The sequence below is a fragment of the Vigna unguiculata genome, chromosome 1 (genome assembly GCF_037176805.1).
Source record: "Vigna unguiculata cultivar grain cowpea cultivar isolate G323 ecotype 2 chromosome 1, ASM3717680v1, whole genome shotgun sequence".
Classification (NCBI taxonomy): domain Eukaryota; kingdom Viridiplantae; phylum Streptophyta; class Magnoliopsida; order Fabales; family Fabaceae; genus Vigna; species Vigna unguiculata.
In genome coordinates this window covers 33,584,376-33,611,916 of record NC_140792.1, presented here as the reverse complement: position 1 = coordinate 33,611,916, position 27,541 = coordinate 33,584,376, and the positions used below count along the sequence as shown (strand labels likewise).

Genomic DNA, 27,541 nt, shown 5'->3' with positions numbered 1-27,541 from the left:
GATGAAAAAAAAAGAATGATTTTATAATTTGATGTTATAAAAATAATTAAAAATAAATAATACGAATTTTAAAAAAAATTAAAAATTATATAAAATTAAAATTAAAAAAAATTAATTTTGTATGAATGGCAAAAAAAGTTATAAAATTAAATGAGGTGTGCAGTATATGAATCCCAACATTGTAGATGCAAACCAAAACAATATACATAGAAGGCAAACATAATTGGAATCTGGTCTCCTCTAAACATCATTATGATTACAATAACCACTTATATTTTCAAGTGCCACACCCTATGTAAGCCACGAAATGGAGAAGTTATTGCATAAACCATCACGCACAAGCATTCCATCTTACTAGTGCATAACCTTCACTGAGTAACTTGCTTTGCCAAACTTACGCAAATCTTCAAGTTTGAACTCCGACGACGTCCACGACCAATGGACACCATCAATAAGGGCAACCACCTTTACCACCTATGGAGGCCTTATGAACTCCGGGCCACCACCTTGACCAGCTATGGAGCACCTAATGAACTCCGCCCAACCTGCAAGAACATGAAATAAGTTAAAAAAAATCACCACACACACACAGCACCGATTACGTAATTGGTGTCACTCTTTTCATTACACCTGGTTACGTAACCAGTGCCACACACACACACATCACCGCACCAATTATGTAATCGGTGCGCCACCCCTCATAACCACTCACTAACACCGGTTCACTTCACTCACACCAGTGCAAAATGCCATTAAATAACACCACCACACCATTGGTTCATTTCACCCACACACACTAGTGCATGTTCGTAGTAAACAACACCATCACTCACCTTCGAACAATGAGCATCATGTTCACGTGCTTGGTAAAAATAACAAGGTTAATTTGGTAAACTTATCTATAATACACTCAAATTTGAGCATATAAGCGAAGATGGAATGTGGAATGGATCCTGCAAATCTTCGCCCGCAAATCTATGCATATCTACTGAAAAGATCAAACGCGTTACCACAAATCCGTTTGTGCAAATACATACAAACAATGCTATCCACACAAAGAAACACTGTGTTAGAGTGGACATAGCGAAGTATGAGGTAGAGGCACCGGTGGAGATAAAAGAGGAAAAAAAAAACCTTTTTTTTAAAAGACCAGAACAAACTAAAAAAAAAAAGACTAGAAAAAAAATTAAAATGTTCACTATCCAATCAATTTTAATACCAATTTAATGAACTAATTTAATATGCGAAACATGGAATACTTTTAAATAAAATAAAACTGAATTAAAACAAAAATATATATAGAATTACATTGAATAAGTTTTATAAATATTGGATCAAAATGTTAATTAAACTTTCATAAATAAATTTTACAACTAAGTGTTAAGTTGATTCTAAAATAATTATCTTTAAATATTAAAATATAAAAAAAATTACGTGTGCTAAAAAAGGTAATTTTTTCTCTTAAAAATAAATTATCACCTATTTGCACTATTAAAAATAAAATAAATTGGTTATTTACCTAAAGAAAATATTTCATACCCGAAAACAATTATGTATTTCCCTATCCAATCGATATATCTTAAAACAAGTGTACATCACAATTAACACAACTCAGATTCAGCACTTCCTGAAGATCATGGCCGAGGGTTTTGTCTTTGATATTACTGAATCGTTGCTAAGCAAGCTAGCTTCTTATGTTTACGAAGAAGCTTCTCGAGCCTATGGTGTGTATGAGGATCTTCGAGGGATCAAAGACACCTTGTCAATAGTTAAAGGTGTGCTGTTAGATGCTGAGGAGAAGAAGGAACAGAAGCATGGCTTGCGGGAATGGCTCAGGCAGATTCGAAACGTCTGCTTCGATGCTGAAGATGTGTTGGATGGATTTCACTGCCAAAACCTGAGAAACCAAATTCTCAAAGCTTCAGGAAGCACAAGGATGAAGGTAGATCACTTCTTTTCTTCATCTAATTCTCGTCTTTCGTTTTAGGATGGCTCATCAAATCAAACATGTTAGGCGTAGATTGGATAAGATAGCAGCTGATGGGAACAAGTTTGGTCTTGAGAGAATTGATGTTGACAATAGACTTGTCCAAAGGAGAGAAATGACTTATTCCCATGTTGATGCTTCGAGGGTGATTGGGAGGGAGAGTGATAGGGAAGAAATTATCAAGCTTTTGATGCAACCCCATCCTCATGGTGATGGTTGTGGAGATGAAAATGTTTGTGTTATTCCCATAGTGGGTATCGGCGGGTTGGGGAAGACCACACTTGCAAAGTTGGTGTTCAATGATAAGAGAATGGATGATCTTTTCCAGTTGAAGATGTGGGTGTGTATCTCTGACGACTTTGACATAAGGCAGATACTTATTAAAATCATCAACTCTGCTTCTGCTTCTGCTCCAACTATTGCTCTTGCTCACCAGGAAAACATTAAAAACTTTGATATTGAGCAGCTACAAAGTCGTCTCAGACACAGGCTTTCTGGTCAGAAGTATTTGCTAGTCTTGGATGATATATGGAATGATAATCGAGCAAAATGGACAGAGTTGAAAGATTTAATTAAAGTGGGTGCAGTAGGAAGCAAAATCTTGGTGACAACACGTAGTAACTCAATTGCTTCAATGATGGGCACTGTTCCCTCGTACGTTTTGGAAGGTCTTTCCATGGAGAATTGTTATGCTCTGTTTAACAAATGGGCATTTAAGGAAGGCGAAGAAAAAAAATATTCAAATCTAGTAGAGATCGGAAAAGAAATTGTGAAAAAATGTAGAGGAGTGCCATTAGCGGTGCGAACTTTAGGAAGCTCTCTGTTCTTAAATTTTAATTTAGAAAGGTGGGAATTTGTAAGAGACCATGGCATTTGGAACTTAAAACAAGAAAAAGATGAAATTTTACCTGCTCTTAAGTTGAGCTATGACCAAATGCCTTCCTATTTGAGGCATTCTTTTGCTTTCTTTTCTCTTTACCCAAAAGATTATGGCTTTACTGGTGCTGAAATTGTTAATCTTTGGTTGTCACTTGGGTTACTTCGATATGAGGTTGGAAGTCAAAAGCTGGAGAATGCTGCAAGACAGTATATAGACGAGTTACATTCGAGATCATTTCTTGAAGATTTTGAGGACTTTGGCCACCTTTACTTTTTCAAAGTGCATGATTTGGTACATGATCTTGCCCTGTATGTGGCAAATGAAGAGATTCTTGTGGTAAACTCAGGCACCCGGAATATACCAGAGCAAGTAAGGCATTTATCAATTGTTGAAAATGATTCACTTATGCATGCTTTGTTACCTAAGACCTGTAGTGTGAGAACTATATTATTTCCGACAGATGGAGTTGGTGTTGACAGTGTAGCTCTTCTGGATGCATGGATAGCAAGATACAAATTCTTGCGTATTTTAGATTTAAGTGATTCCTCTTTTGAGACACTTCCCAGTTCAATTGCTAAACTGGAGCATCTGCGAGCTCTGAGTCTTGAACATAACCGCAAAATAAAAAGACTTCCTCAATCCATATGCAAACTCCAAAATTTGCAATCTTTGTCTTTGAGAGGATGTGTGGAGCTTGAAACATTGCCTAAAGGATTAGGGATGTTAATCAGCCTTCGAAAATTGTTTATCACCACAAAACAGTCTAATCTATCGGAGGATGAATTTGCAAGCTTGATCAATCTTCATACTTTGAGTTTTGAATTTTGTGACAATTTGAAGTTTCTGTTCCGAGGGGAACAACAACTCATATCCCTTGAAGTTCTGATGGTTCAATCATGTAAGAACCTAGAGTCCTTTCCTTTTCATATTCTCCCTAAACTGGAGGTTCTGTTTGTCATAAGGTGTGAGAGGCTAAATCTGTCCTTGAACTGTGAAAATCCTATCCACAAATTGAGGATGAAGTTTCTTCACATTGAGCAATGTCCAAGGCAACTTACATTGCCTCAATGGATTCAAGGAGCTGCGGACACTTTGCAAACGTTGTTAATTTCAAATTTGCATAATCTTGAGATGCTTCCTGAGTGGATTACAGCACTGACTCATCTTAAGATGCTTCATATTGTTAACTGTCCCCAGCTGTTGCATCTCCCAAGTGACATGCATCGCCTCGGTGCTCTTGAAGATTTGACCATAGATGGTTGTTCTGAGTTGTGTCGAAAATGTGAACCACAATCTGGTGAGTACTGGTCCTTCATTGCTCATATCAAACACCTTTCCATTGGAGAAACAAGAGAAGGGAAACTCCTCTTCCAAATGCAGAAGCAGATTCGTTTGAAATTGCAGGATTTGTAGCATCAAAATCATCCTTAGAGACCACAAAACAGTATGGAGGAATAGAATTAATGGATACTTTACACCAATGACTTATATATAAAAAATAGTTCATCGTTTGTAAAGCCGTTATTAGTAGGTATTTTAATTTCAAGCGTTTGTCTTTTAAATATAAATTTGTGAAAGAAACATTATTGTATTTAAATTCCACTTATGACAGATATCAGCACAGAGACCTCAGCCATTCGATGTAACTGTAAGCTATCCACTACTTTGAGTTAAGTCTATTTCCTTTGATTTTTAAATTTCATCCCTCAACATCTTTTATTCTTAACCAGATTTTCTGCATCTGCTTTGTGTTGCTTTGGTTTAATTAATTAACATCATTCTCTCTCCTAACTACTTAATTAACATCCGTCCCTGTCCCTGATTAATATGATTTCCAACTTGTTCAAGAGAAGATATTGTTTTCTCCATTGTAAGGCTTTCTGCCACTACCTTCCGTCTATTTTTATATTCGCAGTAAAGGGGGTTAGTCTCACAAAATATTCGGTTCAGCATCGCAATTCTACATATAATCTGTAATAGAGTAATATTGCTGAAACGATTGTTTAATCGCAATTGGGGATATCAACATATGAATTCTTAAAATTAATTTTATTTAAAGCAACAATTATTTTAACTATCTTTTGTTTTGTTTTGAGTTGGATTAGAAAATACTTACAGAGTGGTTAAAGAAACTAATTGATAACTTTATTGAAATATAAATTTCTTTGCATTTTTTTTTTCAAAATATACTAATTTACTAATTAAAAATAAACTAATATCAAAATTCTTTTGTTTAACCATTTTTATTTGCTGAAAATTATATTATAAAAATTTGTGGGACACAACCGCACAAACTCGGATTTTAATATTATATATAGAAAGATAAGAGCAAAGCAAGTGGCATTAATAATTGAGTAGACGTGGAATTCATTCGTCAACAAAGTTGACTTAGAAACGCTGTTTTGCCTTCCCATCTCATCTCTGCCGTTTGCATCTCAAACATCTATGGCGGAATTATTTCTCTTCAGCATTGCAGAGTCGCTCGTAGCGAAGCTCGTTTCTGGTGCTTTTAAAGAAGCTTCTCGAGTGGTGGGTTTATACGACAATCTCCGAGACCTTACGAAGACCCTTTCTTTAATCAAGGCTGTCCTGTTAGATGCTCAACAAAAACAAGAGCACAACCATGAGCTCGGCGAATGGCTTACTCAGATCAAAACCGTCTTCTCTGATGCTGAAGATCTATTGGATGAATTTGAGTGTCAAACACTGCGAAACAAAGTGGTCAAAGCCCATGGTAGCACCAAAGACAAGGTCAGTCACTTCTTCTCAACCTTTAATCCACTTGTTTTTCGTTACCAAATGGCTCAACAAATCAAAGATATCAGCAACAGACTAGACAAGGTTGCAGCTGATAGGCATAAGTTTAGTCTTCAAACAATTGATGTTGACACTCGTGTTGTTCATCGGAGAGATATGACGCACTCCCGTGTGAGTGATTCCGAGGAAGGAAACATGATAAAGAAAAGATCATAGAGCTTTTGTTGCAGCAAAATCCTACTGATGATGATACACGTATCTCTGTTATCCCCATTGTGGGGATTGGAGGCTTGGGAAAGACTACGCTTGCAAAGTTCGTCTTCAATGACGGCAGGATCCAGGAGCATTTCCCTTTGAAGATGTGGGTGAGTGTTTCTGATGACTTTGACATTAAACAACTCATCATCAAAATCATCAACTCCGCCAATGATTCAGCTTCGGCTGATGCTCCTTCTTACCAAATGAATTTGAACATGTTGGATCTGGAACAACTACAAAATCAACTGAAAAACAAACTTTTCGGTCAAAAATTCTTACTCGTCTTGGACGATGTTTGGAACGAAGACCGTGTTAAATGGGTTGAGTTGAGGAATTTAATCCAAGTAAGTGCAGCAGGAAGTAAAATCCTTGTGACAACACGTAGTCATTCAATTGCTTTCATGATGGGCACAGTTCCCTCTCACATTTTAGAAGGTCTTTCTGAGGAGGACTCATTGTCTCTGTTTGTCAAGTGGGCATTTAAAGAAGGAGAAGAAGAAAAACATCCTCACTTATTAAATATTGGGAGACAAATTGTGAAAAAATGCAAAGAGGTTCCTTTGGCAGTGAGAACATTAGGTAGTTTACTATTCTTGAATTTGAGGTTAGTGAATGGGAATATGTGAGAGACAACGAGATTTGGAATTTGCCTCAGAAAAGAGATGACATTTTACCTGCCCTTAAATTAAGTTTTGATCTCATGCCGTCCTATTTGAGACAATGTTTTGCATTATTTTCCCTTTACCCAAAGGATTATCAAATGGATAGTTATAACATAACTGCACTTTGGGGGGCACTTGGACTCATTGCGCTACCAACAACGAATAGCACACGTAAAGATGTGGGCAATCAATATTTGCATGAACTTCTGTCAAGATCCTTTCTTCAAGATTTTGAAAACTTCGGCACTTTTTATAGATTTAGAATTCATGATTTGGTTCATGATCTGGCTCTATTTGTTGCAAAGGATGAGTGTCTAAATGTAACTTCTGACAGTCAAAATATTTCAGATAATGTTAGGCATCTGTCTTTTAGTGAAAGCAGTTTGTTTGAAAATTTAGTCACTAAAGAAACAGCAGCTGGAGAACCGTATTGTTTCCAATTGGTGCAACAGTTACCAACAGTGAAGCTTTACTAAATAAGTGTCTATCAGAGTTCAAATGCTTGCGAGTCTTGGATTTACATGGTTCGACATTCAAGACCTTGCCCCGTGCCATTACTAAGTTGAAACATTTAAGATATTTGGACATCAGCAGAAATCCTTACATTAAGAGACTCCCCAACTCTATTTGCAAGCTCCAAAGTTTGCAAGTGTTGTCAGTTAACAAATGCATGGAGCTGGAAGCATTGTCCAAAGGATTAAGAAAACTAAGCAGTCTCCGGTGGTTTGAGTTTAGCACAAAGCAATCTATTTTGCCTCTTAGTGAGATCGCCAACTTGGGGTCGCTTGAAATGTTGAATATTGAATTATGCAATAATGTGGAGTCAATCTTTGGAGGGGTGAAATTCCCTGCTCTTAAAACATTGGTTGTTTGGGACTGTCAGACTCTAAAGTCTTTGTTGCTAAATGGTCAAGATTTTCCTGAATTAGAAACATTGATTGTCAATAACTGTAGAAATTTGGACTTGGAACTGTGGAAGGGCGACCATCAAGAAGAAAACCCCAAGAAGTTAAAATTTATTGGATTTACAAGTTTATCACAGCTGGTGACCTTGCCTAAATGGCTTCAGGAAGCTGCTAACTCGTTACAGTGCTTGTATGTTTCCAACTGCCACAACATCGAAACGTTTCCAGATTGGTTAACAACTCTGACTCATCTGAAAACACTTGCTATAACATATTGTTCAAAGTTGGTATCCCTCCCGGATAATATACTTCACCTCTCTGCTCTTGAAAATTTGAAGATAGAAGGTTGTCCTGACTTATGTAAAAAATATGCGCCCGATGTTGGAGAGTTTTGGCCCAAAATATCACACGTCAAAAACATTTTCATTGATGAACCAGAAGGATTAGAGTAATAAGAAGCCCCTTATTTTCTTCATTTATTATTTTCTGGATGTGTTTTCCATAATTTATTTTTTTTTTATGGTTTTCCACTTTGTCTCTCCTGAAAATTAGTTGGAGCTTTTAGTTATATGGCATTGCAAATTAGAGAGACTCCATGATATATTTGTGTAATAGTGGTATATTTGCTTTTTTAACTACTTTGCTTTGTGGGTCATTAATATTTATATACATACACAACTTCAGTATGTGATTTATACTTATATATGATATCGGTTTTTATGTTAGAGGTTGCATATAAATTTTTTATGAACGTTTTGTTATCTACATATTTTATTTCCATCAGTTAATGTAATTTCAAATACATATAACACATAAGAGTATTTAAGAATTTTAAATTGATTTTAATCTTATATTTAGACATTCTCAGACTCAATATGTGCAATTTTTCTCCCTTACTTTCAAGGTCTAGTGAGCTAGCATAGCATGATGGTCATGATCACGTATGGCAAAAATAAAAATCCATTAAAATATAGTGCTTAAGAACAACAGTATCAATTATAAAAAACACCCGAATATAATACAGTTAGTTACTCTTTGTGTCGTTCAACGCACAGATTATAAAAAATTAATATATATAAACTTAAAGTTTATAAAATTGATTATTTTTACACTATTTAAGTTATTTATATAATTTGTAATAAAATGTAATGATTCACTACAAGAAAATTTTTTATCACCCACTCAATTTTGTCCACGATTTTGTTTACAAGTGTGTTTTCCATGACTTATTGCTCACAGATTTATTTATTTTTTACAAGTAAAAAGTGCATATTTCATGCATTTTATTTTCCTATAAATATTTTTTCATGAATAAAAAAGATATTTTTATGAAACATTTTCCCCGAATAATTTTTCATGAGTAAAAGAAGTATTTCTCATGCATTATTTCTTACATATATTTGTTTGTGGGTAAAATAAGTATTTTCCATAGACGTTGATTTAAAAAACTTGTTAATTCAAGAAGAAGTTGTATGTGAATTTTCGGAATATATATATATATATATATATATATATATATATATATATATATATATATATATATATATATGATATTTCATCTTCGGAATATATGTAATTTTTCTTTTTGAATTATGTCCTTTTACTATCATTAATTCTCTTCTTGACATGAATAATTGTCTTTAGAATTATAAGTCTTTTTTTCTTTTCTTTTTTTTTGATTTTTTTGATTTTTTAATAAATACTTCTCTTTTAGTATTCAAAAATCAAATTTTGAAGATTGTTTAATCTTGCAAATTCATCCTCTGACAAAACAGACTGTTTTGTGATTATATAAAACTTTCGGAGACTGATTAACTTCCCTAATCCTTTAGGATATGTTTCAAGACCCGGTCATCTTCTTAGAGACAACATTTGTAAGTTTTAGAGTTTGCAACAAATTAGGAAGTCTTTTTATTTTGCGTTATTATCAAGACGGAAAAGTCGCAAATGCTCTAATTTAGCAATTGAATCAGGAAGTGTCAAGAATCAAGAATTATTACCTTATTGTGATTCCACAGATGATTCTCCCTTATACCTATGTATTTGATTGATATTACGGTTGGAAGAATTTGTAAGAGATTTAACAGCTTCTGAACTTGGTCAGGACTGAAAGGATTGTTACCTTGAATTTTACCTTGCTTTAAATCTTGGTTATCAGAAATATCTCTTCTCTCTCTTAGATTACAAGTTTGCTCACTCTTCTTGTTACTGATGTCGGTAGGATTAGAATAATCTTGCCTATGTTGATATCAAGGAGGATATCCATGCTAAGTTAATTTCTCACTGAAAAAACCTTCCCAAAGATTCTTGGTTATATATCTATACATACCAATGGTTTCGGCTATCTGGGGAAAGAGATCTTGTGATCCAAGAATGAATCATACCATTACATCTTTCGCAGGCTTTCATCGTCACGTTCAGGGACTTTGATGGTGCCGCCTATGAATTTAAATTTGTTCTTTGAAAGGAGCGCTCTTCTCATACTCATGCTCCATGAGTGACAGTTGATTTCGAGGGTTTTCTCCTGGATGCAAATAATAGGGACTGGACGGATTAGATGCGCGATCTTGTTAAGGAATTTTGAGTCTTTGTAGGAACGAATTAACCTTTGCGCTGTGTGTTTCCGTGGTAGAAGACACCATAAGAAAAGTTAAGAGAGGAACACAACAACAGAAGCAGAGATGATTTAACCTCTGGAACCATATTGGATATGGTATTTAATCATATTAGATCTTTATAAACCAATTATAAAATCCGACGAGCACTATTGCTGTGATGGAAAAAGTATAGAGAGAACAAGGAAAGAAAACTCTTATTTCTGTGAACCAAAAAATTAACTTACAAAAGAATCTTCCTTCAAATATACAGGAAGAGAATACTGATAGCATATATCAGTTAATAACAGAAAACAGAAACATATCATAACAGACTTAAAATGAATGGATTCCAAACAAATTAATGACATATGCATAAAATCCAAATCTATAATATGTAGTCCAAATATAGAACTCTTTTATTGTGTGGTTTGGGAAGAACATGATGAAGTCACCGCAGAGCAGGTTGCATGTTACAGGCACACATGAACAAAAAAATCCCACTAACCCATATCTTTGTCGAAACATTCAACAGACCAGCCATAAAAGTGCAAATATTCAACAGACTTCCATGTTGTGCAACATTTCAATTTTACTAAGTGCAGTTCAAGCCCAGTCGTGACAGCATTTGAAAAAGGAGTTTCATTTTCCTTGTTTTTCCAATGGAAACACATTTGATGTGAGCGATGAAGGACCAGTACTCACCAGAACGTGGTTCACATTTTCGACCCAATTCAGGACAACCATCTATGATCAAATCTTCAAGGGCTCTTAGGCAGTGCATGTTACTTGGGAAATCCAACAACTGAGGACAGTTAACTATATGAAGCATCTTAAGTTGAGTCAGTGTGCTAAGCCACTCGGGAAGCACCTCAAGACAATGACAATTTAAAATTATCAATGTTCTCAAAGTGTTGGAAGCTGCTTGAATCCATTCAGGCAGCGTCTGTTGCCGTGGACATTGCTCAATATGAAAATATTTCATCTTCAATCTTTGGATAGCTGTTTCACTGTTCAATGACAGATTTAGCATCACGCACCTTGTTACTATCAGAACATGAAGTTTAGGGAGAATATGCAGAGGTAAGGACTCTAGGCTCCCACATGATTGAATGATCAAAACTTCAAGGGACGAGAGTTGAGCTTCTGCCCCTTGGAACAAAAACTTCAAATTGTCACAGTATTCAAAAATCAAAGTATGAAGATTGTTCAAGGTTGCAAAGTCATCCTCCGACAAAATAGACTGTTTTGTGGTTATATACAATTTTCGGAGGCTGATTAACATCCCTAATCCTTTAGGCAATGTTTCAAGCCCCAAGCATCTTCTTAAAGACAACATTTCTAAGTTTTGGAGTTTGCAAAAAGAATTCGGAAGTCTTTTTATTTTGCAGTTATTATCAAGACTGAAAGCTCGCAGATGCTCCAATTCAGCAATTGAATTAGGAAGTGTCGCAAAAGAGGAATTACTTAAATCTAAATGCCGTAAATATTTGTATCTTTTTATCCAAGTTTCCAAAAGAGATTCACTGCCAACACCCACTCCATCAACGGGAAATATTATAGTTCTCACACCACTGGACTTGGGGAACAAATTATGGGTTAGTGAATCATTTTCAACAACTGATATATGCCTTACTTGCTTGGGTATATTGCTAGTATGCAAGTTCACCATTAGAAACTCCTCTTTCGCAACATACAGCGAAAGATCATGTACCAAATCATGTAGTTTAAAATAGTAAACTGTGCCAAAGTCCTCAAAGTCCTCCAAAAATGACCTTGAATGTAACTCATTAATATATAGTTTTCCAACATTCTCTATCTTCTGACTTCCAAATGGAGATCGAAGTAATCCAAGTGTGGCCCAAAAATTAGCAATTTCAGCACTGGTAAAGCCAAAATCTTTTGGATAAAGAGAAAAGAAAGCAAAACAGTGCCTCAAATAGGATGGCATTTGATCATAGCTCAACTTTAGAGAAGGTAAAATGTCATCTTCTTGTTGTTTCAGGTTCCATAGCTCGTGGTCTCTCATAATTTCCCATCTTTCCGAATCAAAAATTGAGAACAGGGAACTTCCTGAAGTTTTCACTGCTAGTGGAACCCCTCGGCATTTTTTCACTATTTCTTTTCCAATATCCACTAGATTTGGATGTTCTTTTTCTTCACCTTCCCTAAATGCCCATTTCAGAAACAGAGATAAGCAATTATCCACAGAAAGACCTTCTAAAACATAGGAGGGAACGGTGCCCATCATTGAAGCAATTGAATTACTTCGTGTTGTCACTATGATTTTGCTTCCAAACTCACCAACTTTAATTAAATCTTTCAACTTCATCCATTTCGGACGATTATCATTCCATACGTCATCCAAGACTAGTAGATACTTCTGACAAGAAAGTTTGTGTCTAAGACGACTTTGTAACTGCTCAATATCTAAGTTGTTCATGCTTTCTTGAGGAACAACAGAAATGGTTGGATCAGAATCAGAGTTGATGATTTTAATAATTATCTGCCTTGGGTTAAAGTCATCGGAGATACACACCCACATCTTCAGCCGGAAAAGATCATCCATTCTCTTATCATTGAACACCAACTTTGCAAGTGTGGTCTTCCCCAACCCTCCGATACCTACTATGGGAATAACACAAACATTTTGATCTCCATAACCATCACCACGAGGGTGGGGTTGCATCAAAATCTTGATAATTTCTTCCTTCTCCTTCTCCCTTCCAATCACCCCTGAAGCATCAACATGAGAATAAGTCATTTCTCTCCTTTGCATAGGGCTGTGATAAAAAACAATCCTCTCAAGACCAAACTTGTTCCCATCAGCTGCTATCTTATCTAATCTACGTGTGACATTTTTTATTTGCCAGGCCATCCTAAAACGGAAAACAAGGGAATTAGATGAAGAAAACAAGTGGTTTACCTTCATCCTGCTGGTGCCTGAAGCTTTGAGAACTTGTTTTCTCAGGTTTTGGCACTCAAATCCATCTAACACATCTTCAGCATCTAAGCATACGTTTTGAATCTGTCTGAGCCATTCACGCAACCCATGCTTCTTGTCCTTCTTCTCCTCGGCATCCAACAGCACGCCTTTTATAATTGACATGGTGTCTCTGAAACTTTGCACATCCTCATACAGATCAAAGGCTCGAGATACTTCTTCATAAAGATTAGATGCAAGCTTCCCTAACAGTGATTCAGCGATCTCGAAGACAAAATATTCAGCCATGTTCTTAGTGAAAGAGCAGAAAGTATTTGGTATAGAAGTTTATGTTTGTGAGGAATGTGCCTCCACGTCCATGACACCAGTATAGTCTTATGTTAAGTCAACCAATTGAGTCAAAGTCAATTTGTTTTTCGGTGTTTAAGGCTAAGTGTTACTTTTAGTGTTTATTTTATGACAGTCAATCAATTTAGTATTTTAGATTTGTTATAATGTTTATTTTGATTTTTTTTTAATTAAAACGTTAAATGGATTAAGAGAGTTTTAAAATTCTCAATTTAGTATTTTATGTTTTTTAATAGTTCATTTTTCTACTTGATATTTTTAAGAAGTTTCTTGTTTATTCTTTTTAATTAAAATGTTAAATAAATTAATGGACACTTAAGTTAACTAGGACTACTATGGCAGCAAAGCTTCATTTGTTCCATGTTCAATACAACAATGAACATCAGGAAAAGTTGGTACCAATTGGTAGTAAATGATTTAAAAGATCAAGACACATTGATTCAAATCCTTAAAACAATAGGCTTGTGGTCGTTTTTTATATACTACTTATCTTGTTTGAGTGGGACTCAAACTCTCATTGAATCCTAACAATTAGTTACATTAAATAGTATCAACCAATGTTATGCAGAAAATTTTAGTTTTTTTAGTAGATAAAATATGTGGAAGTTTAATATTATCCTATTAAGCTTAACAATTAGGTTTATATTCATTATTAAATTCTTTTCATGCAAGAAACTAATAGAAACCATCAATTTTGAACCCAAACCTTTATTTGTTCACAGGGATTGGTATTCAGAACTGCAGAGATACTTGTGTGAGGAGATCAAAAATCATCTTACGAAATAAACCTTCTTGGTGTTTGTTTCTTTTCCTGACCGGTTCCATCTCCTATATATATGTCCTCCTTCTTCTTTTGTAAAGAGAGACCATATACTCTTATTCACATCAACAATACACGTCTTTTTTTCATGTTCATTCTCTCCTCTGTTTTCGTTCTTTCCCTCATGTCTACAATGGCTTACACTGAAATCAGTAGCACCTTGCATATGGAATTCGACAAGGTCATGCAAACTGTATCAAGGATGGTTGAGATGGTTGTTGAGAATATTACTTAATATCTTTTTTATTTAAATTAGTTTTTAGAAAATATTTCAGTTTAGAGATATGTGTCAGTTTTAGAAATTTGTTATTATTTTAGATTAGGAGTGAGATATTATAAATATTTTATACTTGATATTTGTTATATTTTGCTCTATATATAGAGTATATCAATAAAATACAAAAACATGTTCCTCCGTATAACATATCACATATATCTCTCATATATCTCATATCTCTCATATTTTCAAAAGCCCTAAAAATCCCAACAACTGGTATCAGAGCCATTGTTCTTACTGCCGATAGAATGGAAGGAAATATGTCGCACGTCGCTATTCCACTCTTTGATGGTGAAAGCTATGATCTATGGGCGGTAAGGATGCAAACATATCTAGAGGGGCTAGATCTATGGGAAGTTGTGGAGGAAGATGATGTTCCCTTGTCTGAAAATCCCACCATGGCTCAAATGAAAGCGCATAAAGAAAAGAAAACGAGAAAGGCAAAGGCAAAATCATGCTTGTTCGCAGGTGTTTCACAAATGATTATGACCAGGATCATGACTTTAAAGTCTCCCAAAGAAATATGGGAATACTTGAAAGCAGAATATGAAGGGAACGAGAAGATTCGAGGCATGAAAGTTTTGAACTTGATAAGGGAGTTTGAGATGCAAAGAATGAAAGAGTCAGAGACGATTAAAGAATACTCAAACAAATTGTTGGGTATTGCCAACAAGATAAAATTGTTGGGAAAGGAGTTTTCAGATTCCAGACTCGTTGAGAAAATTCTGGTGACGGTGCCGGAAAGATATGAGGCATCTATTGCTTCCTTAGAAAACACAAAAGATTTGTCTACAATCACCTTTACAGAGGTGATACATGCCTTGCAAGCACAAGAACAACGAAGATTGATGAGAGAAGATCATGAGGCGGTTGAAGGTGATTTAAATTACACGGAAGATAATGCTCTCATAGTCAAGAAAAATATAAGGAGCAAATACAACAACACACAGGTTTTTCCATCTTGTCCCCATTGCAAGAGAAAAGGTCATCAACCCAATTGGTGTTGGTGGAGGCCAGATGTCAAATGTCACAAATGCGGTCAATTGGGACATGTGGAAAAGGTATGCAAATCTAAAGATTCTGAAGAAGATGTTCAAATTGTGGAGAATAAATCAGATGAGGATAAATCAGAGGAAGATCTACTTTTTACAACATCATGTGTCACAACCAACCAATCTTCAAAAGATTGGATTATAGATAGTGGTTGCACAAACCATATGACTCATGATAGAGAAATTTTCAAGGAGCTGAATAAATCAAATATTTCCAAGGTAAGAATTGGGAATGGAGAACAACTTGCTGTGAAAGGTACAGGAACAGTTTCAATTAAAACTCATTCAGGTATCAAATTAATTTTTGATGTCTTATATGTTCCTGAGATTACCCAGAATTTGTTAAGTGTTGCTCAATTGTTAGAGAAAGGTTATAAGGTCTCCTTTGAAAATAAAGTATGTGTGATCAAAAATGCAAACAACATAGAGGTATTTAAAGTCCACATGAAAGACAAAAGATTTGCGCTGGATTTTATGAAGGAGGAATTTGATACAAAGAAAGTGAACATGAAAGAAGGATCAAAATTAGAAGATAAATATCTTTGGAAGAAAGTAGATGTCCAAGTGAAGAAAGTAGATGGAGGTTCACATTTTAATATTCACAAAAGGTCCAATGCCACTCCAATGAAATCCACACCGAACAAAGAAAAAGAAGATGATGCTGATATAAGAAGAAATATGAAGGATGATGCCAAATTGAAGAAAGATGTGATGCCATGGAAGAAGGAGAAAAACAAATATTGCAAACACAAAAAGAGGAGAAAATCAAGCATCAAAAGATGGAGAATCAAATCTGAAGATATAAAATAAACAGATATTAAGCAAGGAGGAATGTTGAGAATATTACTTAATATCTTTTTTATTTAAATTAGTTTTTAGAAAATATTTCAGTTTAGAGATATGTGTCAGTTTTAGAAATTTGTTATTATTTTAGATTAGGAGTGAGATATTATAAATATTTTATACTTGATATTTGTTATATTTTGCTCTATATATAGAGTATATCAATAAAATACAAAAACATGTTCCTCCGTATAACATATCACATATATCTCTCATATATCTCATATCTCTCATATTTTCAAAAGCCCTAAAAATCCCAACAACGGTTTCAGAGCTCTTCTTTTGAAGGGCTCTGCTGTGCATCCGCTGTTCTTTTCTTTTTCTTTTTTTCTTGTTTTGCTTTCTTAGTTTCTTTTCTCTTTTCTTTTTCTCTCTTTTCCAAGATGAGTGCAGAATAGGTGCAGCCTAATCCCACTCAACCAGTGCAAACCATTTATTTGCAAAGTCATCTTTATCTTCACCCTGGAGAGAATCCTTCTGGACACCTCTAGTTATCATTCTTGGAGCAGATCCTTTGTTATGGCTTGAAGCGCCAAGAACAAAGTCAGAGTTCATTAATGGTACTGCACCCGAGGCATCAAAAGAAGATGCTTCTTACCAGGCTTGGAAGAGATGTAATAATATGATCGTTTCTTGGATCGTGCATTCCGTGTCACAGACTTGAGGAGTAGATTTGAGGAGTAGTTCTTCCAAAGAAATCTTCTGAGAATTTCAGAGCTACAAATGAAAGCATCATCATTAAAAGAAGGAGATCTTAGTTTCACAGACTTCTTTATGAGATTAAGAACCATTTGGGATGGATTTGATAAAGAAACTCATAGAACGCTAACAATTAGTTACATTTAATTGTATCAACCATTGTGCAGAAAATTTGTCTTTTTAGTAGATAACATGTGAAAGTTTGATGTGTATATTTTTCATAAAAGGGTTTTCCAACAATCTCCCTCCAAGAGTGAGTCTCTCTTTTATATGGTATATATTCCCAGGTGTATGGTGACCTACTTATACCCTTGTGGTTATGGTGGTGGTACTTTTATAGTGGTCTAGTTACCCTGAACCATCGACTCTGATACCAAATATGAATTTATATATAAGGATTTTCAGTGGGTGAGGTTTTATATATGTGATATGACCTACTTTTAACTCACAATAAACTTATGGATCTTTCATCTTATATGATGTATAATTTTATCACTTTTATCTAATGTGAAACTTTGACTCACACATGAATTATTCCTAACAAAGTTTAATATTATCTTATTAACATTAATAATTAGGTTTATACTCATTATCAAATTCTTTTCATGCAAGAAACTAATCGAAGCCATCAATTTTGAACCGAAACCTTTATTTGTTAACATGGGTTGGAGTTCAGCACTGCACAGAGAATTGATCTCAAAAAAATGAGAAAAGTAAACAAAATCACATTAGAAAGGTGTTCTTTTTTCTTCAATGTTGTATTCTCTTTTCAATAATATAGATATGAACTTTAACGATCAATGCCTTCAATTTTGTCTTCCACCTCCGAATACAACTGCCTGAGCTTCTCAATATTATCTTCTGAAGTTTCCCAGTAACCACGTCCATTGGCTTCCAAGAATGTCTGCACCAGCTTCCTGAAGGAGTTTGGATTAGTGTTCATGAGCTTGTTCAGCATCTGCTCATCTTGAATGAAAGTTGTGTTGGCTTCTTCGTACACCCAGTTGTCAACTTGGCCTGATGTTGCACTCCATCCCACTGTATTGGTCAGTCTCTTCTCAATCTCACGAACACCCTCATACCCAGTAGACAACATGCCTTCATACCACTTTGGGTTCAACAATTTGGTTCTTGCGTCAAGTCTAACTGTCTCAGAAAGTGTGCGAACCTGAAAACATTATGTATCCACAAGGTCATAACAAATTCTTAGTTGAAGTGTGTAAGTTTTTATTTTAGTTTATAGAGAAGCTTAATTAATTTTACTTCTCCTGTAGGTATTTATTGCACAGTTTATCCAAGACTCAGTGAGATCTGAGGATATTTTCTTTAGTTTGGAGAAATGTCAAACCAAGCTTGAAAATAGGAGATTCAATGGAACAATTTATACCTGAGCATTGGCTGTAGTTGTATCTGCAATGTATGCACTGGGCTTCTTTCCATCTTTCCTTAGATTTTGAACCAGATTAGTTGGGTCTGAGTCAAAGTAATGACTAACATCAGTGAGAGAAATTTCTGATGAATCGAGGTTTTGGAATGTGGCATCTGCTGTGCTGAGAGCCATCTCAAAGACTTTTCTTTTCTCAGTCATGCCAGCACCAGGGGCATCAGAATCAAAGGCAAAAGACTTTCTGCTAAGATACATGTCTTGGAGCTGCTTCTCATCATTCCATGAGGAATTCTCCACAGCCAGGTTTATGTTTGAGGAGTAGGAGCCGGAGGCGTTGGAGAAGATCCTTGTTGCTGCCTCTCGAACTTCAACTCCAAGGGCTTGAGCTTGTTCTAATGCGTGCTTTCTTACATAGTTTTGCTCTGCTGGTTCATCTAACTCAGCAACCATTTTCACTGCTCTGTCTAGAAGGTTCATCTGAGTAATGAATAAAAAAATAAATATGTGAGCAACCAAAGCAATCTAGCAACTAAAAGCCTAATAAAATAAATATAACAAAGATCTTGTGCCAAACTTAAAACCTTCATTAATGGAAAAACAGCAAGTGAAGTAATACCTGATTGATGAAAAGGTCTCTAAACACTCCTGAGCAATTAACAACAACATCAATCCTAGGCCTTCCAAGCTCTTCAAGACTTACTGGTTCCACCCGGTTTACCCTCCCAAAGGTATCAGCAACCGGCAACACACCAATCATCCACAAGACTTGAGCCAGTGATTCACCATAGGTTTTAATATTATCAGTTCCCCACAATACAAGTGCAATTGTCTCAGGATATTTTCCACCATTCTCAGCTTTCTGCCTCTCAATCAACCTGTCTACCACTATTTTGGCACTCTGCATTGCAGCAGTTGTAGGAATAGCCTGTGGGTCCAAGGCATGAATATTCTTTCCTGTTGGCAAAACTTTAGGGTTTCTTATTGGGTCACCACCAGGCCCTGGCTCCACATATTTACCTTCCAAAGCTTGCTTTAAACTTCCCACTTCATTATCAGCCACAACCAACTTCAAGCACTCTCCCAGAAACATAAACAAGACTCTAAGTTTTTCCCTATCAGCTCGGTAAAATTTGGTGTTTGACAAGTGCTGAATCCATGGCTCATTTATGCCAAATCCAAGGATTGAGCTAAGCTTATCAGCTACATCAACAACTTGACCCTTACTATTGGTAGTGCGCTCCACAAAGGCAGTGATTGCTCCACGTGACGCCTCAGTTATTTGCCTAAGAAGCTCTACATCCTTCAATATTCCTTTGTTACTTCCTCTATACACATCTTCTATATCTCTTCCAACAGTTTCGGCCAATATTGCTGGAAGAGAAGAAATATTATCTTCAGGACGATCAAGTGCAGCAATGTTCACCAGTGTAGCAACTGCTTCCAAAGCTGAGGGAGGCTCTCCAATGATATGAAGCCCACAAGGTAACAGCCGAGACTCAATCTCCATGATCTTGGCATACACCTTTCCAACCACCAGATCACGCTCTTTAGGTGGGATCTCTACACCCTCATCTGGCAGTGTCACATCTTTGTCAAGATTACACTGTTTAGCTGTGCTGATAATTGAACTCACAATTTGTGCCCCACGGCCAGTGTCCTTGAGGGACTGATATGAGGAGATGAGCTCACTTAACTGCTTAAGACCTTTGTAAAGTCCAGCATTTTCGGCCGGAGGAGTCAAATAGCTGATGGTGTTTGCATAACTTCTGCGCTTGGCTATGGTGGCCTCAGAAGGATTGTTTGCAGCATAGTAATACACATTTGGAATATTACCAATTAGACTGTCAGGATAACAGACATCACTCATCCCCACCTGTTTTCCAGGCATGAATTCAAGGGAACCATGCGTCCCAAAATGAAGCACAGCATCAGCTTTGAAGATTTTCTCAACAAAGGAATAAAATGCTGCAAATCCATGATGAGGGCTAGCAGATTTGGAGAAAAGAAGCCTCATTGGATCCCCTTCATAGCCAAATGTAGGTTGAACACCTATGAAGACATTACCGTATTGCTTCCCATATACCAACAGATTTTCTCCATCTGCATTCAGATTGCCAGGGGGTTTTCCCCAATTCTCTTCTAGTGCCGTGGAATAAGGAGTCAAATTTTGGTACTCTCGGACGCTCATTTTGTAAGCAATGTTCAAATTTGGACTGCTGAATTGAGCTTCTTTGTCATGAATTACGTCTTCAATCAAAGCTTCTGGAGTCTCTGGAAGGCCATCAACATTATAACCGTCTTTTTTCAGTTCCTTCATAACTGAGTATATGGAGGCAAAGACATTGAGATAGGCAGCAGTTCCCACATTTCCTTTGTCCGGAGGGAAACTGAATACGGTGATTGCTAGTTTCTTCTCTTCCTGCATGGATTCGATTTATTTAGCAAATTCCATTAACAATTCCAAAAAGGATAGATGAGAAAATGGTGCAAATTCAAAATGCTGGTGAATGTAAGGAAGTTATACTTCAGTTCACTGCATACAGATGGATTACAGTACAACCAAGATCGAAGACAATAAGATGGGGGGAATTTTTTGACACAATAAAAATAAAATACATGAAAAAATTAACATTGTTCCACAACTTACTTTTGAGAAGAAAAAAGTTTTTTTATTTCCTAGTATTGATGTTCTTCTATTCAAAAAGGAGAAGGAATAGAGAGAGAGCTAACAAGGTTGAAACTTGAAACATGTAACCAGTCAAATACAACTACAGGAGTGCAATATAAAGTATAGCAGAAAACAAAAATTCATTTATAGGAAACCCTGTTTCCCAGCTTAGTCTGTACCGTTTTATACTTCTCTATTTCTCTATATACTTGTTTGGTAAACAACGAGGTTAAAGATAAGACTTCAATGATACTCGCAAATCCAGAACAAAATAAATATAGACTTAAATAGAATGTACATGCTGCCTTTTACTGTAAAAAGACATTGTAAATTATGCTTTCAAACAACAGAATTCTCAATCAGACATTACATGCAAGTCATTTCTCCTTTGAGTATATGTCAAAGGAAAATACTTTTTCTAAGAAATTATCTTCTATTTCATTGAAATTAACTTCATAATAGATACAGAAAAAATATAAAGAAAAGTCGTATTGGGAATCAGCTTAAATCTTTACCAGATTATTTCCATACTGAGTATCAAACAGATAAAAGAAAAGGGCTTATATAATTTGTCTGAACTTTTCTCCGATTTCTTATTCTAGTTCCTAATATAAATTTTGACAAATCAACACTTTTTTTAGTCAAGCGACTTGTCATATCATCAAAAAGTCTTGCAGGATTCTCAGATGTAATTTTTTATATAAACTATGCTTCTAATCTCACATATTCAGACAAGTTAATGACATCAAACTAGTTGATGAGAAATTAAAAAGTACACATGGTTATCCCGTCAAACTCCTTAATGACATGGCAACTCACCAGGCTGCCAAAATCACTATTATGTCATTAGTTGATATTGTTACTTTATAGCAAGGAATACATGTGGTAACAGAAAAAAGCTCTGGACTTTGACTAGTCAAAATTCAAATTAGGGAATAAAAACAGAAATCTGAAAAAATGTAGGGACAAAATAGATACTAAACCATGAGTGTGAATAGGATTGTTGTCATTAGACCTTTAATGGTACAAGTTTAGGATTATTGCTCGCAAAATTGCAAAATATGTAGCAGGCTTGGTTAAATACCTTTGATTTTCTTTTCAATTCAGCCCATCTGATTGCCCTGATACAGAGTTGCTCCACTCTCTTATGAAGAGCATGAGATTTTCCTGAAATTACCCCAATTAATCAATAAACAACAGAGAAAATCTGAAAAATGATAAATTTTGAATATCTCAAGTGATTCCAATATCATGCTTTTATGGAAATGTTGATTTATTAGTTCTGAAAAGAAAATTCCCCCAGATTCCTATTTAAAGATTAATGCTTAAAACATAAAACTTAAGACATCTGCATCATAATAGCAATCTCAAAAAGTTAAAAGTGGGTTGTAAAGAAAAGAGATCATGGTTACCTGTTTTAGGATCTCGACCAGCGAAAACAATTGGCTCCATGCCTCCATCTAGCTCTGGCAAAGCAACTTGAAGAGCAACCTGTATTGGATGCAGACCAAGAGTGCTGTTGAGCCATTCTTCTGTTGTCTGAAACACCAGTGGCAGAGCAACAATGTAAGGAACATCAAGTTTCATCAAAGCTTCAACCGCCCTTGGATGGTCCTGCCTTGCTGGCCCTCCAACAAGAGCAAAGCCAGTGAGGGATACTACAGAATTCACAAATGGTTTCTTTGTAATTGGATCAATGAAGAACTTCTCCACTGGCCCTGAAAAGTCAAGTCCACCAGCAAAAATGGGAATGACCTTAGCCCCTCTAGCTTCCAGCTCCATGATCACAGCCACATAGTGTCCATCATCACCAGTCACAATATGACTCCTTTGCAAAACCAAACCAATAACAGGTGCATTCGAAGACTTCAGCTTCTCATTTGCATCCCTTCTAGTACCATACCAATTCAAATATTCCTTCACATCATCATACATACAAGGAGCCAAAGGGTGCCAAATTCCATTGTCCAAGTACAAAACCGGATCAGAATACTCGATCTTTGTACCTTTCAGAGCTGGAATATAAGATCCAGTAATCATTTTCAGGAAATTCTGCAAGTTATCAGGAGATCCCCCAAGCCAAAATTGCAGACTCAGTATATAGAGCCTGGCATCCTGAGCTTTATCACTCGGCAAATACTTCAAAACCTTTGGCAATGTCCTCACAAGCTTCAACATGCTGTCAGCAAAGCCAGCAGACTGAGGCTTCTTTCTCTTGAAAAGCTGGAAAAAGGGACTCTTAGATTGGCCAAGCTGTGACATGCTGAAAGAACCCAACTTGTTAAGCCTCATCACTTCAGGCATTGATGGAAACACCAAAACTGCATCAAGCCTGTCCCTTTCTTTCTCCACTGCAGCTTTGATCTTGAGAGCAAGCTCCTCCACAAAAATCAAAGACCCAATGAAGATGTTAGCATCCTCCAAGTCCTTGCAGAAAGTCTTGTACGTTGAAGCGTCTCGAAGCTCCTCAACCAAGTAGCCCACAACCTCAAAGGAAGCATCTTTCCTTTTACCGTTGAGAGCCAGGACTGCAGCAGTGAGTGATGATTGGTACTGGGCCTCAAGAACCACATACACAATTTTAACCGTTGGCAAGTTTTGGTCATTCTCTGGGACAATTCTACGAACTTCTGGGGTGGTTTGGGTGAATAGACCATTGCCAACGGCAGCACATTTCACTCTCAGAGAGGATTTTGAGCTACCATTATAACCAGCCTTCTTGGGAAGGAAAGAATGAAGAAAAAGACGCTTTTGGGCAAGAGAATGAAGCTGGTCAGGTTTAGAGCTTGGTAGAGTAAGCGATGAAGATACTAAAGAAGCCATTGATAATCAAGTTATGTAGGAAACAACAAATTCCGCTTACAACAAACAGAAGACTAGAGAAGGGAAAGGAAAACAAGTCAAGCAAAGAGAAAATTGCTTTGAAAGAAAAACTTGGGGCACTCAGGAGCTTGTGCAGTTCTGCTCCGAAAGTTATGCACCCTTTTCAAAGGGGTGTGTTCTTTCTCTTATGTGGGTTCTTGGAACCATGAGTAGCTGTTGGATTTTATGTGTTTTGTGTGGATGAAACTGAGAGAAAAATAAGAAGCAGAGAATTGAAACAATTAGTAATTTCAGTTGGTGGTGAGAGTTAAGACCACGTGGCCCAATGGATTGTTAAAGAAATTAAAAAATTTTGAGCTTTTGTGAGTGTCACAGTGTTTATGTAAGAGAGTGACAAGGTGGATGACACGTCCTTGTTTGCACTATCTATTAGAGTACCATTGCTATATCTCTCTATCTGTTGGGTTCTCATGCGATGGAGTCTCTTGAAATCTGATTGGTGGAAGTGGATTTCCTCAAAAGTGGTTGTAGAGGAGAGAGAAGAGGAGTGAATATCTGATGATGATGATGATGAGGATGAGAGAGAAAGTTTGAGATTTTTTCATTTTGAAGTGGTGGAAGGACTTTTAGCTTCCAGACAGATTCTTTGCTTTTAGAATTTGTGTTCCACATTGAAAAGCGTCAGTAGTTTGTACTTGGTCTTACGTTTGCACAAAACTTACCACAGGTTCCGCAGATCCACTATGTTGCTTTGATCTCTGTTTTTTTTGTAATTGAAGTTACGATTTTGTTATTAAGATTGTAATGATGTTTTAAGCGTACAAGTAGTGCTAAACAATATTAAAATAGTGAGAAGAACAATAAATGAGATATGAAAGTTCCAGTTTCTGTGATTTATAATCAATATAAAAGAGTGTCACGTTAATAGCATTTATGAATATATAATTAGAAAATTTCTTTCTGGTTTGGTTAATCTTTTTTCATAATAAAAGACCACTGCATTACTTCCTCTATAAAATAAAGGGAAAGGTAGTCGATTACGAGAGAAGAATTAAGATTAACATTGCCAAATTCCTTTTTTTTTCATAGCTTTTGAATATTTTCAGTTTTTATTACAAATTCTTGTAATTTTAAAAACCTAAATCAAGATATAATAATAAAAAAATAAAAAGGAATTGAACTCTATGATCAATACGTTTTGCGGTTTTTAGCGACTAATTTATTAAGTTTTAATTAAAAAAAAAACTTGTTATTAAGTAATTTTTAGAAAATAAAAATTAAGCTTAATTATAGTTTAAGTTCAGATAAATTTAAAAATTTTCAAATGAATTGGTAATAAATTTTGATAGTCTACGAATACACAATAGATAAAAAAAATTCAAAAATTGAATGCTCGCAGATAACTTTTTGTTCTGAGAATGTAGCTGTTAGGTGACTAATATTATTTTGTTATGTCACAATGTTATTTTATTATTTTTAAAATTTTATAAATTATAATTTTATAATTTATGATTTTATAATTTTATAATTTATGATTTCATAATTTTATAATTTTAAAATTTTATAGTTATATTGTTATATCGTTACATTGTTATATCGTTATATCGTTATATCGGTATATTATTATATTGTACAATCATCATATTGTTACATCGTCATAGTTATACCGTCATATTGTTATATCAATTTATCAGTATATCGTGTTATTGTTATGTCATCACGTTGTTATATCATTATATCATCATATCATATATCGTCTTATTCTTACATTGTGTTATCGTTATATTGTTATATATATATTGTCATATGTGCATATTTTTTATATCGTCATATTGTTATATCTTCATATTATAAGTTTTATAGTGTTATATCGTCATATCATTATATCATCATATTATTATATCGTCATTATTATATAATCATTTGTCATATCATCATATTATTATATCATGTTATCGTTATATCATTATGTCATCATATTGTCGTAACGTCACATTGTGTCATATTTATAAAATTGTCTTGTATAATTATAAAATTATAAATTATGAAATTATAATTTTAAAATAATAATTATATGTGACAATAATTGAAAGGTAACATGACAACATAATAACCATGTCAGCCACTTAATAATCACATTGAGCAAGATTATGATCACATCAACCACTTATCACTGAGATCACTGATAAGTTAACAAAATAAGTTAATAACCAAGTTTCCATTGAAGCCAAAATTATGTACTCAATCAACTATAAAAAATTATTAGAAATTCACTCCGAAATTATGAAATTTATCAAACACTTATAACATAATTAATCCTAAAAACTATCATAAATTAGTTGGTAATAAAACGTTATTAAATTAATATTTTATCGTACCTTAATAGTTTACAAACCAAAATGCAATGAAATAACATTCGTCAAATATTACTTACAGAATTAAAAGCCTAAGTTAGAAACAAACTATTAAAACAAAAACTTGTGATATATAAAAAATAAAGCACGTTAAATAAATAATTTTCATGCAATCATTAACAATATATTTAGGGAGATGAACAAAATTTGTACCTACGGGTATCCATGAAAAAAAAATCTGTAACGATAGAAAATAGATATTGGAAATTGACACTCGCGGATAATGGATATGAGTGATGTTAACCTGTTAACAGGGTGGATACGAGTATTATAATATTTGTATCTCTGAATACACGTATCCGCTATATTCTAATTTAAATCAAAAAAAAAACTATTTTAACACATTGATTTTAAATGGATTATTTTTTATCAATGGGTATTTATTTGTAAGTTGTTATTTATTATTTAAATGAGTTATTGTCACTTTGTTTTAACTTTATAAAGATTATGTATTGTATTTTTATTTGAATTTATGGTTAATTTTTTTTATTAAATATTAAATACTTATTTTGTAAATACTCGCAAGTATATGTGGATATCAGTGGATATTAAAATAACATGCGAGTACTCACATAACAAATACCCATACGGATTGGTACGAGTACGAAACGAATATTTATTCAACACGTGGAGTATGTGGAAGCTACTATCTATATCATATTCGCCCGTTGACATTCCTATATGTAACAAAATTAGTTAAAACTCAAATAGAAATGAAAAATTATTATATGAAAACTAGTCCATTTTTAACTGTTATACAAAACCAAAAAAAATTGTCAAATTTTTTGTATGATAAACTTATTTTACCTTTTTTTTCATTCCAAATAAAAAAATATATTTTAGCCTCCCACTTGGAAAAAAAAGGGTACGTTTATAAGTCTTTGAAGTCCCAACAAAAATAAAGAAAACTAATTATATAAAGCTACCAAGAAAACTGCTACATGATTCTACTTAAATTTTAGTAAAAACAATTATGAATTAAAATTCAAAAATTAGTAATTATAAAATGATTATTTTATAAGATTATAAATAATATAAAAAATTATTTGAAAATAATTAAATGAATTTAAAATATTTAGCAAAAGTAACAACTAGAAAAATTACTTTACAAAATATAGAATTTGTATTGTTTTAATTAATTATTCTATTGTAATAAAAATATAAATGTTTTATTATATTTATCTAAAGATATATTATTATCTAACCTAATTAGTTATATAAGT

General features: G+C 34.7%; 3 protein-coding genes and 2 pseudogenes across 3 annotated transcripts; 3 read left to right on the top strand and 2 right to left on the bottom strand.

Annotated features, from left to right (window-relative positions):
- The first annotated feature begins 1,601 nt into the window (after nucleotides 1–1,601).
- LOC146888880 (putative disease resistance protein RGA1) lies at nucleotides 1,602–2,534 on the top strand (annotated as a pseudogene).
- Nucleotides 2,298–4,280, top strand: LOC114182492 (putative disease resistance protein RGA3). Its single transcript, XM_085666619.1, has one exon. It carries the CDS (start codon nucleotides 2,298–2,300, stop codon nucleotides 4,278–4,280), a length of 1,983 nt encoding a protein of 660 aa, XP_085522745.1.
- Nucleotides 4,281–5,206: 926 nt separating this feature from the next.
- LOC114178363 (putative disease resistance protein RGA1) lies at nucleotides 5,207–8,138 on the top strand (annotated as a pseudogene).
- A 2,098-nt stretch (nucleotides 8,139–10,236) lies between these two features.
- Nucleotides 10,237–13,317, bottom strand: LOC114182496 (putative disease resistance protein RGA1). Its single transcript, XM_085671772.1, has one exon. The coding sequence runs from the start codon at nucleotides 13,273–13,275 to the stop codon at nucleotides 10,639–10,641; it is 2,637 nt and encodes an 878-aa protein (XP_085527898.1). The 5' UTR covers nucleotides 13,276–13,317; the 3' UTR covers nucleotides 10,237–10,638.
- A 4,341-nt stretch (nucleotides 13,318–17,658) lies between these two features.
- GUN5 (magnesium-chelatase subunit chlH, chloroplast, putative / Mg-protoporphyrin IX chelatase, putative (CHLH)) lies at nucleotides 17,659–24,113 on the bottom strand. Its single transcript, XM_028058053.2, has 5 exons — nucleotides 22,494–24,113; nucleotides 22,166–22,248; nucleotides 19,030–20,832; nucleotides 18,414–18,890; nucleotides 17,659–18,194 (listed from the first exon to the last, which is right to left on the bottom strand). Exons 1-5 carry the CDS (start codon nucleotides 23,902–23,904, stop codon nucleotides 17,817–17,819), a joined length of 4,152 nt encoding a protein of 1,383 aa, XP_027913854.2. The 5' UTR covers nucleotides 23,905–24,113; the 3' UTR covers nucleotides 17,659–17,816.
- Between the last annotated feature and the right edge of the window lie 3,428 nt (nucleotides 24,114–27,541).

What these genes read in the sequence shown, in the direction of transcription:
- LOC114182492 (XM_085666619.1), top strand. Translation starts at nt 2,298, where the DNA reads ATGGATGATCTTTTCCAGTTGAAGATGTGGGTGTGTATCTCTGACGAC.
- LOC114182496 (XM_085671772.1), bottom strand. Translation starts at nt 13,275, where the DNA reads ATGGCTGAATATTTTGTCTTCGAGATCGCTGAATCACTGTTAGGGAAG.
- GUN5 (XM_028058053.2), bottom strand. Translation starts at nt 23,904, where the DNA reads ATGGCTTCTTTAGTATCTTCATCGCTTACTCTACCAAGCTCTAAACCT. An exon ending in GAGACCTTTTCATCAATCAG is followed by an intron (nt 18,891 to 19,029) that starts GTATTACTTCAC and finishes TTCATTACTCAG; the next exon opens with ATGAACCTTCTAGACAGAGC. An exon ending in CAACTACAGCCAATGCTCAG is followed by an intron (nt 18,195 to 18,413) that starts GTATAAATTGTT and finishes TAATGTTTTCAG; the next exon opens with GTTCGCACACTTTCTGAGAC.